Genomic DNA, 13,353 nt, shown 5'->3' on the forward strand with positions numbered 1-13,353 from the left:
GGAAGGAGGGAAGGTAAAAGTTTGATGCCAGATTTGGTGTGTGTGTGTGGGGGATGTTGTCTTGGTCATTGACTGGATACTGTTTTTGAAGATACCAGCTATAAAAGTTTGAATATGGAGTAGTTTTAGGAAACTATTGTTCATTTTTTTAGGAGAGAAAATAGTAGTATAGTTATAATAATCTTAGTCTTGACAGATACCTACTTAAATATGTAGGGGTGAAGGTTTGTGACATCTGCAATTTGCTTTCACACAGCTTAGCAAAAACCACATATATAAAATATATTCAGTATACATGGATAGTAGAATGTTAACACTGAATTGGGCATATGATGTGTTCATTGAACTATTCTCTTAACTCTTTGATATTTTTGAAATGCTTCTTTATAGAAAATTTGGGGGCGCCTGGGTGGCTTAGTCAGTTAGGCATCCGACTTTCACTTAGTTTATGATCTCGCGGTTCGTGGGTTCGAGCCCTGCGTTGGGCTCTGTGCTGACTGCCAGCTCAGAGCCTGGAGCCTGTTTCAGAGTCTGTGTCTCCCTCTCTCTCTGACCCAACCTGCTCACGCTGTCTCTCTCTCTCTCTCCTAGAAATAAAAAAAAAGAAAAGAAAAGAAAATTTGGGGGAAAATACAGACTCTGGGCCTCATTGGTGGCAAATGAGCTTTTAAAAGACCACACGTGTCTCTGATATACCATTAGGGATGAGATCCACTGATCCAATCCCCCACTGAGCATAATACTGAGGTGTAAATAGTTGAAAGATTTTCCAAAGGACAGAACAAAGGCTGAAATTCATGTTTCTTGGCTTCTGTGTTCTGTGTTCTTTCTTACATATCCTCTAAAGGGATTTCCTAGATAAGAGATTTTACCCTCTTGAACATCTAAAACTCTTTGTTAGCAGATAAACTGCACAAGGTAAGGAAGGATTTGGGCACCTAGAAGGTACTCAGTTGTTAGAGACAAGGTTATTAGAAGACCGAAAATTATTGGAGGGTGAAAAAACTATAAGGTACTAAGGGCAAGAACAGTCCTAAGTTTAAAAAATTGAATTGGATTGAAGAGCTACATTTCGCTTTTAAATAATTTTTATTACTTTTAGTGAGGACAATCCATGAGACTGAATTTTATTTCACACATTTGTTAAGATTTAATATATAGACAAAATCACAGATTAGGAACAAAGTCTGAAAGTCTTGATTATTAGTTGGGAAATGAGGTTACAGATAAAGTTCCTGGCGTTGAAGGAGCCCTCAGTTCCTTGCAGACACATGAAGAATTGAAGATGCAGATTAGTAGGTCCCAATGTTTAGTGGGAAAGGCAGGCGTCTTGGCAGTCAGACAAAATCTGGGTTCGAATTCTGACTCTGCCATTTACTAGTTTTGTGACATTAGGCAAGGTGTGTGAGCACTCCAGATCTGTTATTCAGTCCCTTTTGCAGGCACTGTCCTAGATGCTCTGATACAGCACGTTAACATAAGACACACAAGGTCGATAATTTAGGAATGGGGGATATTCAGGTGGGGGTTCTAACTCTAAAGGGACTAATGCAGCTCTTAACCAGGTGGAAATGAAGTTGGGCCGGGAGAAGCAAAAGATGGCAATATTCTAAGGAAATGTGCGGGAGCCTGGGAGCCTGGAGCTGCTGAGAAACACATATAGATCCTGTGGCTTTAATGCAGGTGGTTGCGATTACTTAGTGAAAACAGGTATGGAAAGACCTAACTCTGATCCAGAAGTAAGAGGCAGGGGTTGGGGCGCGGACCCCGAGCGCTTTTAAACTCCCTCTCTAGTAGGGAGAAGGAGTCCAAAGTCCACCACCATGAAAAGAAAACGACTAATCCATATTAAACACAAGCGAGAGACGGCGTCGGGTCTGGAGGTTTATATGGAGGGCGTGGCTTCGAGCAACTCACCGACGTTCTCTTCCGGAACAGGCCTGTGCCCCGGAAGCAGTTGTTTGCTGCGTCTCTTGGGCCCATTTCGGAGACTGAGGAGGTGTTGTCGCCATGTTCCTGTCCGCGGTCACCCGTAAGTGGGGCTGGAGGCGGCGGCAGGGTCTGCGGCGAAGGCGGGAGGCCGTGACAGGCAGGCATCCGGACGGTGAGGGGGTTTGAGGGCGCGCGCCGGCCGGGAACCGGCCGCTGCGACTTTCCAGGCCGTTAGGACTACAGCGTCCGGCATGCTCCGCGGCGCTCTTCCGTGGTGCTTGGGGGTCTGCGAGGCTAGTTCTCCATCCCTTTTCGGTCGCAGGGACGGTCTTGTGGGGTCAGCAGGAGTGGGGCGCTTTCCCAGTCCTCCGTAGGGATGTGTCAGCAAGATCACTGCACATCCGAACTGGGAAAAAAAACCTCCGAATTTTTGCCCACTCATTTGAAACTCTGAAGATGAGGAAATGGCTTGAGAGAGGTAGTGACTAGGTCAGTACCGCTGGGCTGGGGGAAAAGTGTCTGGCTTCCCAAGGCAGCGCTCTTTCCTGCCGACTTTTCGGTTAGATTTAGTTTCCCTCCTCCACCTGATGTGGTGGTTGCTGCAGTTTGCATGGGTTAACATGTCAAACCAGAGGCTTGTTCCAGTGCAAATGTTTGCACCTTAGAAGAGGAACATGTGGAGCAGATCTTAGATTTGAAAAGTAACTGGTCCAACTGAAAAAAGATTGTGCGAAGCATTACATCCGGAATTGTGTTGGTCTCACTGGATCCTTGTCTTCTTTCCAGAATCTTAGCGGGATCTCTACAAGCTAGGGCGTAGTTACTTGAGTGACAACCCACGGCATTCTTAGTAACTTACATATTTATTACAGACATTTATATGAACTTTGCATAAGAAAGATAATAAATTGATATTTTCTTTTCTCTTTCAACCTTTCCTCTCTGCGAAAAAGTTGCCAAGAGCAAGTCAAAGTAAGTAAGGTTTTTTGTTTTTGTTTTTGTTTTAAATTTGTTTATGTTAGATTTGTTTTTCCAGGCCCAGGCAATACATCCTTATGTTAATTAAACTAAGCATTTGGCATCAGTTTTCTGAAAGTTGATTTGAGGATTACTTGGTGAATTGTTTTGGATCTGTGGGACTTTCAGAAAAACATTTTCCCTCCTGCCCAACTGACCTACTTAAGTGAGCCATTCAAATAATTAAAGGAGCTCTTGCTCTCTTGTTCCTAAACAAACCACCAGGATTCCCAGGCTTTCTTTAGACTACTACTGTATTTCTGTTTTTTCGAAGTCAGGACGAAGGGCCATTTGTTTGGAGGCCACTGCAGGAATCTAGCTGAACAAGCTGTGATTTGATTGAACTATGGAGTCAGTTTTAATGAGTTTTGTAATCCTTTGCATTCGTAGAATAAGTATTTCAAAAATAGCAAAGATTAAAGATTCCATGCTGTACCAGAGAAACTATAAATACCAAACTGGCATCTCAAAATAAAATTTGTAGACAATAACTGAAATAAGATTTTCTGTGTTAAAAATAGGAGAATTCTTTTCCAGGAAAAAAAAAAAAAGAAAAATTTAAAACAGCCTTTACTTACAACTTAAGATACATCACAAATCTTAAAACTAGGTTTTTTGGATTAAAGTTAATGGAAAACATATAAGTTAGTGCTCTCTGCCAAATAGCTTTTATTCATATAGCTTTTCCCACAATCCAGTTTATTTATATTAGAATTCCCCACCTCTAGATTATAGAGGAATCTCCCATGCCTCTGGTTTCTATAGAAACCCTGCCTGTCATGTTCTTTGTATGCTTGTGACATTGCCAAAATATGTCTTGCCTTACAGACTTTGTTTTCACAACTCACCTTCCATACTATTCTGTTAGTTCCTGGAAGGGGCAGGTGCAGCCTTATAGAGCTTTGCATTTCCCATAGTGCTTTCCACAAGTAAGCACTTAATAGGTATTTACTAAATCTTTTTGAATGAAGGACTAATTATGGTCTATTTTTTATGTTTGTTTATTTTTGAGAGAGAGAGACAGAGCGTGAGTGGGGGAGGGGCAGAGAGGGAGTGGGAGACAAAGAATCTGAAGCAGGCTCCAGTCTCTGAGCTGTCAGCACAGAGCCTGACATGGGCCTTGAAATCACACACAAACTGTGAGATCATGATCTGAGCTGAAGTCAGATGCTCAGCTGACTGAGCCATCCAGGCGCCCCTACTGTCTTTCTTAACTAACAAATATTGTGTACCTTTTATGTATGAGGCACTGATGAAAGGGACATTGAAAGGTAGGCAAAGATGTGTAATGCATTATATAGGCTACAGATTCTTTTAGGAATTAGATAAGAAATAAGATAGCATGATACATAGGCCAGACACATGAACAAGTAACAGATAGAACAAGGTTTTATCGCTTCTCGGCCTTTTGACTAAGATCAAGTGCAAATAGTACAAGGTTCTAAAAGGTCTAGTGAGGCAAAACATGAACTTTATGCTTTGATGACCATAACTTCAACGCACTATGAAGGGGAACAAGGTTTAGCATGTTAATAGTATAAAAGTTCCAGTCCTTTTATTTTGTCCCTTTCTAATTCTACTCCTATTGCACATCCTGGAAGATAGGGCTCTTTTGAGATAGCCATCTTTATGATTTCTTGACTAGCCAGTAAGAGTGACCAGCATTTTTGTGTTGTCCCTCACTCCTGATTTCTCCTTCTACGAGGTGAGTGTCTGGGTCTGTTCCTACAACATGGTTTGATTGTTCTTGTTGCTTGGTTAGTTGATTGCCAAGCCATTGTCTTATAGAACAAACCTTGGAAATCAGAACCATTGAAATTGTGGTTTATGGAAAATGTAGGGTGTCTTAGAACAGAACCTTCTTAGCACTAAGTGATATCCCACAGCTAATACTACTATACAGAGTTCTCAAAATGTGTCATCCTCCCACGACTGATTTTAGTTTATTTCCTCAGCTTGTAATAGCTTATTTTTACATCTTAGAACCATTCTGGTGAAAATGCTGAGCCAAGCTGGGACAGGTTACTCCTTCAACACTAAGAGAAGCCGACTACGGGAGAAACTGACTCTCCTACATTATGATCCAATTGGTAAGATTCAGATAAATTACTCCACAATATATTCAGATGCTTACAAGGCCCGTTGCCCTTTCCAGACTGACGCTGAATGTCTTTTGGCCATTTCTGTGGCCCCTCTGACACTGTAGCATTCAGCCAGCAAGTATATGCTGAGTGTTTACTGCGGTGCTAGTTACTCTTCCAGGTGCTGGGATACACCAGGACACATTCAGCCTCAGTCCCTGCCCTCTTGGTACCTATAGTCTGTTTTGGAAGGGAGGGGAAAAAAAAGCAAAAAGCAAAAATGATGTTCTGCTGAGTGATTTGAGAGACACAGGCAGGATGCTGAGATACAGGATAAAGTTGGGGAGAGGCAGATTCCACCTTTATCTTCTTAAATAGGGTAGATCTGGGAAAGAAAGCAGCTATGTAGACAGAATAGGTAATACCATTCTGGAAACAGAAAGAAAAGAGTGTCTTCAGAAGGGGAGGGAATAAATATCCTCCTGGGATCATTTAACAGTGGCAAGCAGTTAGGTCCAGATTTGAATTAGAGGAGTATGGCATATATATATTAGTGCAGGAAGTTAAGAAATGGCATTTTCCATTTTGTACCCTCTGCTAAAATGCTGTAATAAATGGTAACTTTAAATGGTCTCAGTAGGTGGAAGTATTTGTCCAGAAGAGACCAGTGTTTCCAAGGCCAGATCGCCTGCTTACACACAAAAGACAGCAGCTGATTGCTATTGGTGGAAGCCCAGTTGTTTTTGGGTTTTGTGAGCAGAGTTGTGTGAAGTAAACTAGCAAACAAATGATTTATTTTTAAAACTCCAGGCCATTTGCTTAATTTTTGTGCCCTTGATTCTGAACAGCCTCTTTACAATTGTTTCTTAATAAGAACTGTCCTGGAGCTTCTGGGTTGGTGAACACATGCTGACTATGGGAGAGTGACCTGCTTGGAGAGGGCATAGAAGCTGTGTGCCCCTTCCTCACACCTACGTGTCACTTCTACCTGGCTGTTCCTGAGTTACTGATAACTAGTAGATAGTGTCAGAATTTTTCTTCTTCTTTTAGTCATGCTGTATCATCTTTAGTTATGTATAAAGACTTCTACTCACATCATCTACAGATCATTTTACCCACTGCTCTGGCTGCCAGTCTCTTGATTCTCTCTTCAGTAATGGTGACGCAGATACCTTTTTCCAAGGGTAAGAGAAAGCCATGGTTTGTTGCCTTTGTCAGTAACAAAAATTTTGGAGAGCCAAGTGGCAGAGCTCTTGTGTTGGCATCTTTCATGTCAGCTACATCAAAAGAACCAGGGTGTCTCTCTCTCTCTCTCTCTCTCTTTCTGTTGGTGATTACACCAGTTCTTCCCGGGTTAGCATCCCTGGTCACCACTCACAGATTACCAGTGCCAAACTGGATGACATCAGTAACCTTTTCCAGTCTCCACCATCAATCTGAATGGTGTCCTTCACCTTGATGAGGGGATCAGGATAGCAGATTGGAGCGAGCATCATGGGTTACCAGATGAGGGATCCCTTTTGTTCTCACAAAGATCTTTCTCACTTTGCACAACTTATATTCAGCCTCCTCAGGTGCAATATTATGAACAGTAAAGTGGCCCTTGGTGTCACAGATCAGATGGAAATTCTCCCCAGTCTTGTCAGTGTTGATAACGTTCATAAAACCAGCAGGGTAGGTTGTATCAGTTGGGACCTTGCCATCAGTGTTAATGAAATGCTGTATACTGATCTTTACGTCATACTGCTGTTAGGGGATACTCAAGTCTCTTCCTTAGGAAACTGATGAGAGGGAGACATTCTCTCAGCTTATGGGGACCAGTAGATGGACAAGGGGCAAACACACCAGTTTATCAGCATCCAGCCTTTGGAGCTGCTACATGCTTCAGATGCTTCTTGGGACCATGTGCCATGGCTGTACTGGGCACAAAAAGAGCAGAATTGAGCTGAATTGTAAGACACCCAGTTGGTGATCAGGATTGAATTGGTACCAGAAACTTATTTCCCAAATTAATCCGTTATATAATGAAAGATACTTAACCTCATAATCAACTTTTTCATTAACTAAGAATAAGAACTCATAGACTCTCACTTCTGGCCAAGATGGAATAACAGGAACCAAATTTCCCTTCCCACTGGAAACAACAACAAAAGGACAATCTAGGCAATAAAAGACCATGATCCCTGAGAGAATGGAAACAGACTAGTGCTTGTGAATAATCAGACAAACTGGAAAATTCCGTCTTCTTTGCTTACCTATACAAGTCCTATATCTTCAGATGTCATGAACACAAACACCTGTACTCTCCAGGCGATCTCCAGGTTCTAGATGAAGAATTTGATGTCGAGGACTTTAATCAAGGACACAAAGCTAAAGTATGTTTCAGAACAAAGATTTGAACTGAAGACTCTGACTCCAAGGCCCGGACCATAAACTAATCTATGTAGGGACCTATCAATGAGACATGTTACAGGAGGCTAAAACCTACCTACCATTGGGTGACTTCTGGGCAGGCATTCGTGCAGATGCTGACTCACAGCTACGTTCATAGCTGCCTTCAGAGTTTGTACAGCAGGTCTCACAACCACGGTTGTACCATTCATTATGCTGCATTCATCAGTGTGTAAGAAAAATAAAAATAGTATCACCTTCAACAAAAAAAAGGCCCTGACCAGTGTGAGGAGCATATAAAACAGACTCTGAGAATCCCAGTTGTCAGCTTAAAATTGGATGATTTCTGTTCTTTAATGGAAATAAAATTCCCTGCTGTTTTTACACTGTTGAAATTTCTGGTCATTCTTTATCATAGCATAAAAGGAATTCTAGGTTTGTACCTGATGATTGGGAGTCTGAATTCTAGGATGTTACCACATATGGTAGAAAAATTATTAGAATGATAAGGTATGTGTCGTAGTCCTTTTGGTTTGCTATAACAAAATCACAGACTAGGTGGCTCATAAACAACAGAAATTTATTGCTCAGAGTTCTGGGGCCTGGGAAGTCCTAAGTTCAAGGTGCCAGCATGGTAGCTTTCTGGTGAAGGCCCTCTTCCTGGTTCATAGCCTGTCTTCTTGCTTGTGTCCTCATATGGTGGAAGGGCAAGCAAGCATTGTGGGGTCTCCTTATAAAGCATTGATCCTGGCTTTGAAAACTCCACTCTTGTGACCAAAGCCTTTCCATGGGCCCTGCCTCCTAATACCATCATTATTTGGGGGTTAGGATTTCAACATGAATTTGGGGCGGGGGGACACAAATATTCAGACTACAGCCATATGATACAGAGTTGATGTGATTTTTTTTTTTCTTTTTCTGATTTCTTTGTATTGGCTGGTAAAAGCTCAAAGTGATGAACTTTACAGAAAGGAATTGTTTTTTCTAGGATTTAGCTCTTTTAGAGTCTATCTTTAGGAACATGCGCAACATTAATAAATGTTAGTTGAATAACCCTTTATGATATTTTCAGTATGGGAATGTATTGGGATTTTCATCCTTAGTATGGAGGTATTAGGAACTTATTTGTCAAATTGATTTTAAGTTTTGAGGTTGGGAAAGAATACAACCATAAACAGTTCTGATCATAAGTTGAAAACAGGAGAAAAGATTCATATATAAATTTCAAACAGACTGTTAGAACTTTTCTGATAAGGAATGGTCTAAGCCTTGACAGCACAACTTTGTCTTTTTTGAAGAAGAGAATGTTCTGGGATAGTGGACTGCCTGGCTTTGTGCCCATCTGCTGAATGTCCTACAGGCTAGCGTGATGATGTTTGCCTCGGGGCCTGCCCCATTGCCCAAGGTACCAAACAGCTTGGCAGCTCTCCCAACATATTTTACTGCAGTGAATAAATGGTTAGTTTAAGGGTAGTGTTTTGTGAGTCTGCTCTATAAAGGAAATCAGTAAGGAAACAGAAAAGTTCCCAATTATTTGAGCATTTTACAGTGTACTCTGGCTAGAACCAGCCTGTCTTTTCGAACTCCTTTTCTTTATATAAAACTAATTTCCAAGGAGGAAGAACTAAAGGCTGAGACATAAGCTTATTAAACTTTGTTAAATATATGAAGGCTTATCATAAAGAAAATGAAAACTTGTCATTTTTGATTACTTGGATGAGTAAACAAGACAATATAGACTTTAATTGAAGCAGAGTTGATTTAGGTTAGATGTAAGGAAAGAACCTGACAGATTCATTCTTCTGTGAATTCAGCAAATATTTTGACAGAAAATTAATTTTGTTAATGATCATGGGTAGAAGTATGTTATTTCAACTCAACTGTGTATCTAGCAGCAACCCTGTGAGGAAGATGGACTTATCCCCCACATAGGGAAGCAAACAAAGCAGAATATTTTGAGAAATTTGTCCAGGGACTCACAGCAAATAAAAGTGGTAGAGCCAAGGTTGGAACCCAATCTTTCAGACTCTAGGCTCCCTAGTTTTTCTATTACATGGAGCCAAATTAATCTTCCTAATTTTTTTTTTTTTTTAATTAGGATCTTCCAGTGGGGTCAGCCTACCATACAAGGCCATGGAACCCTACTGTCATCTTACCTCTTACCACTGTTCCTCTGTACCAGATGCCCATTCCTTTTACAGTTCATCCAAATGTTGCTCCTTCAGGGACCAAACTTTCCCTCTCCACAAGGTGTTCCCTGACCAGTCCAGTCCTTTTGATCTTTAGGGTCCTACTTCCTGGACATTCAGGGGCTCTTTCCATACTTCTGTAAACTCCACATTGCCTAGCACAGTTCTGTGGACTTAAATACTTTTTGGATTAAGAGAATGAATTCAGTGAGTGATTCAGAAACTTTTCATGAATAAAGCCTTGCTTTACTAATCTTAGTCACTCCTGTTCTGGGCAATTTAAATAGTCTCCTGATTGGTTACCAGTGAGGTGGTTTTTTTTTTTTTTTTTAACCATTTTTTTAGTTCCACGTAGAAAAACATGGAAACATTTTTTGCACTGAATCACATTGTTTGATGGGAAAGTATTGTGGTTTACTACCGTTTTATAATGCTTTGTAGTCAGTCCCTCTTGGACTTTAAAGGAGCATCAATACTACTTTTAAAATACTAGTTAATTCAGAATATATTAAAAATACCTCTGTACAGTGTAATAATATATTTTGGTTTTTTGAAATTAGTATTATAGATAAAATTCTGTTGACTGGTTAATAGTTCTTAAATCTAGCTGCCTATCAGAATCATCTGAGAATTTGTAAAAATGTAGATGTTCAGTCCTCACGCTAGATGTACTAGACCAGAATTAGGGTAGGGGTAGAGGTGAGAAGTAGGAATGTATTTTAATTTAGCTCCCTAGCTAATTCTTAATCAGAGCTTGGGAATCTCCTGTATACAGTATCCATGCTGATTATAGAGGAAGAAGAAAAACCCTAGTGAAAGTCTCTGTGTCATTGGGATAAGTGTGGGGTGGTTGTGTCGTAGTCCTTTGAGTCTTCCTGGTGCACTGTTTGCTTTTGGGTTTTTCGCCAAGAAGTAGGTGGTGAGAGGGACACAGAGAGAGGGAGGGAGAGAGATATGCTGGAAGTTAATGGAGTTACTCTAAAGCATTATATGAACAGTGAAAACCTTACTGCCCAGCATCTAGTCTCCAGTCTTTCATGGAGGCAATTAGTACTTTTGTTTTGGCTTTATTTCAGAGAACTATACTGTTTTGATATTTTCAGTAATGAGATTTTGGTTATAATTTTCATTCTTTTACCATACAAGAAAATCCACTTTTGGGTATATTAAACAATCTCTGGAAAGTACGAGGTTTAATGTGTATTTACTCGTCTGGCCAGACTGCCTTTTCTTCCTTGGTCTGCTCAGTTCTTGCTGCCTTTTTCCCTCAGTCCAGCTCTTAGTCTGTCTCCAAGAGTGGTCATTAATTGGGTGAAGACATTGAATATTTCCGTTTTTTGCTCCTAGTTTTGTTTTTTAATGTGGATATTTCACATTCAGTGAGATATGACCTTGTGGTGTCCCAGAGAGGCCATTGAGTGGTGAACCTTGACTTTCTTACCACTTTCTCTAGGTTTCTCTGGCCTCTGGGATGGAGGAACTGAGTTTGCAAATCTGCTCCATCCTCATGTCAAAGGAGTAGTAAGATAAGAGAAAGGAGAGTGCTTGTGGTCTGACATGTATATTTTTATTTAAAAAATGGTGATGATGCTTTTAGTTTTCTGCTACAACCCATTTTTCTCTTACAGTGAAAACAAAAGTCCTCTTTGTGGAACAGAAAAAAATACGCTCCCTCTAAACAATGGATTGAAAATGAATTTGATTTATAAATGAGAAGACTGAGGGCGGGATACTGATTCAGAAATTCTGCAGCGTGTAATAAAAGAAGAGGAAATGGCACGGAATCACTGCCTCCTGTGATTTGAAGGCCATTGTGAAGGAAAACAATGTACTGAAAGAAAGTTCTTCATATTAGGACATATATCATTGCATCACATTTATTTATCTTTCTGGATATTTTTATAGCCCTTAATAAAAAATATTAAAATAGCCTGTACTATTGTCTCTTAGTGATGTTTTCCCCCACTCTTTGAAATTAAAAAAAAACAACAACACTACATTGCTAAAGAATAACCATTGTTTCATATAAAAGAAAGTTTCCATAATGAAACTTGTGCAAGACTTTCCAGTCTGCTTCTCTTTGTACTTCATAGGAAAGGCAGAGTCATTCTCCAGAGTGATCTTGTAACAACTCCCGTGTAATAGCAGAGGTGGTGAGGGTGAACAGGGGTAAGAAAGGGGCCAGCCCTGTCACATACAAGGAACCATGAGAACTTTTATTTTGTTTTGTGCTTACATAATTAGGAAAAATGCCATTGGTCCATATTCTCAAACTCCAGTCACTGAAATAGTATTTAGGAGTTTCTAGGAATGCATTGGACTCTCTTTATCTCCTAGATTTCCTTTTCAAAGAAATGTATTTATTTTGATTTGATTTGGTTATTTTTTTAAATAAGAAAAGCTAGAGTGTATTTCCACAGGGCCATGGCTAGGGCTTCTGGGGCATGGTACCACACAGCTAACCAGCTTGGAAATTCCAGTAATCCCTAACATTCACGTAAGGACTCCTGTGCTATACTTTCTCACTCAAGCTACAGATTTTCAATAGGAAATGAGTTAAAATCATTTTTTTCTACAGATTTAGTTTTCTCTTTTATGTATCAAATTTCTGACTGAACGTAAGAAGGATCACCTTTTATTTTGAGCTAAGCTGGTTCACATCCTACCCCATTTACAGCACTTCTATAGGAGAATGATAGCGTGCCCACCGTGGCCTCAAGCGTGATGAAACCAACGCTCTTCCCTCCCCACGGCTCAGTCTGTGGAGGACGCGCCAGAGTAGCTTTCTGAAAATGGAATTAGACGTAGACAGTTGTTGAGGCTTAGTGGCTTGTGGCATTAAAGTCAGTAAGCTATTTTCTGGCATCTTTTGTTAAAGCTTTGTTCAAAGCAATCAGGGGAGATCTTGGCTATTTGTAGGTTGAAACTATACATAGTGATTTTTGGTTACAAGAAAAATCTTTCACCTGATCCTAGCTAAGCCTGATGTAAAGGGTCTCTGACATGTATGAATCACCTTTTTTGTTTTTAAACCCAAAAGCAAGTAAAATCTGGCTTAACAGATGACTTGTCTATTCAGCACATGAGCTGAACGTGTCCCACAGGTGGTGTTTACATTTTTGAATTTTTTTTTTTTTTTTGAAGAGAGAGGGGGCGCAAGTGAGCGATGGGCAGAGAGAGAGAGAGAATCCCAGGAGAGGCAGAGAGGGGGAGAGAAAGAAGCAGCACTCACCGGAAGCGGGGCTCATTCTCACTCCAAACAGGGCTCAAGTTCACTTGAGGCGGGACTCAAACTTAACAAATTGTGAGATCATGACCTGAGCTGAAGTCAGATGCTTAACGATTGAGCCACCCAGGTGCCCCCATGTTTACTTTTTAAAAAAAGTTTCCTTCCTTCCTTCCTTCCTTCCTTCCTTCCTTCCTTCCTTCCTTCCTTCCTTCCTTCCTCCCTCCCTCCCTCCCTCCCTCCCTCCCTCCCTCCCTTCCTTCCTTCCTTCCTTCCCCCATGTTTACTTTTTAAAAAAAGTTTTCCTTCCTTCCTTCCTTCCTTCCTTCCTTCCTTCCTTCCTTCCTTCCTTCCTTCCTACTTTCTCTCTATTTTGAGAGAGAGCAAGTGGGGTAGGGGCAAAGAGAGAGAGGGGAGAGAGAATCCCAAGCAGGCCCCACACCGTCAGTACAGAGCCTGATGTGGGGCTCAAACTCACAAACTGTGAGACTATGACCTAAGCTGAAATTGACTCGGG

The 13,353-nt window shown here is 40.8% G+C and overlaps 1 protein-coding gene and 1 pseudogene across 1 annotated transcript; one reads left to right on the forward strand and one right to left on the reverse strand.

The window, feature by feature from the left end:
• The first annotated feature begins 1,938 nt into the window (after positions 1-1,938).
• Positions 1,939-11,546, forward strand: MRPL33 (mitochondrial ribosomal protein L33). Its single transcript, XM_039238446.1, has 4 exons — positions 1,939-2,032; positions 2,886-2,904; positions 4,933-5,039; positions 11,239-11,546. Exons 1-4 carry the CDS (start codon positions 2,011-2,013, stop codon positions 11,286-11,288), a joined length of 198 nt encoding a protein of 65 aa, XP_039094377.1. The 5' UTR covers positions 1,939-2,010; the 3' UTR covers positions 11,289-11,546.
• On the reverse strand, positions 6,079-6,942 carry LOC120235905 (annotated as a pseudogene).
• Positions 11,547-13,353: the final 1,807 nt, after the last annotated feature.

The sequence above is a fragment of the Hyaena hyaena genome, unplaced genomic scaffold (assembly GCF_003009895.1).
Source record: "Hyaena hyaena isolate Hyena2069 unplaced genomic scaffold, ASM300989v1 scaffold_140, whole genome shotgun sequence".
NCBI classification, from domain to species: domain Eukaryota; kingdom Metazoa; phylum Chordata; class Mammalia; order Carnivora; family Hyaenidae; genus Hyaena; species Hyaena hyaena.

Coding starts and splice junctions, on each gene's coding strand:
- MRPL33 (XM_039238446.1), top strand. CDS start 2,011: ATGTTCCTGTCCGCGGTCACCC. Junction 5,040..11,238: donor CCTACATTATGATCCAATTG/GTAAGATTCAGA, acceptor TTTCTCTTACAG/TGAAAACAAAAGTCCTCTTT.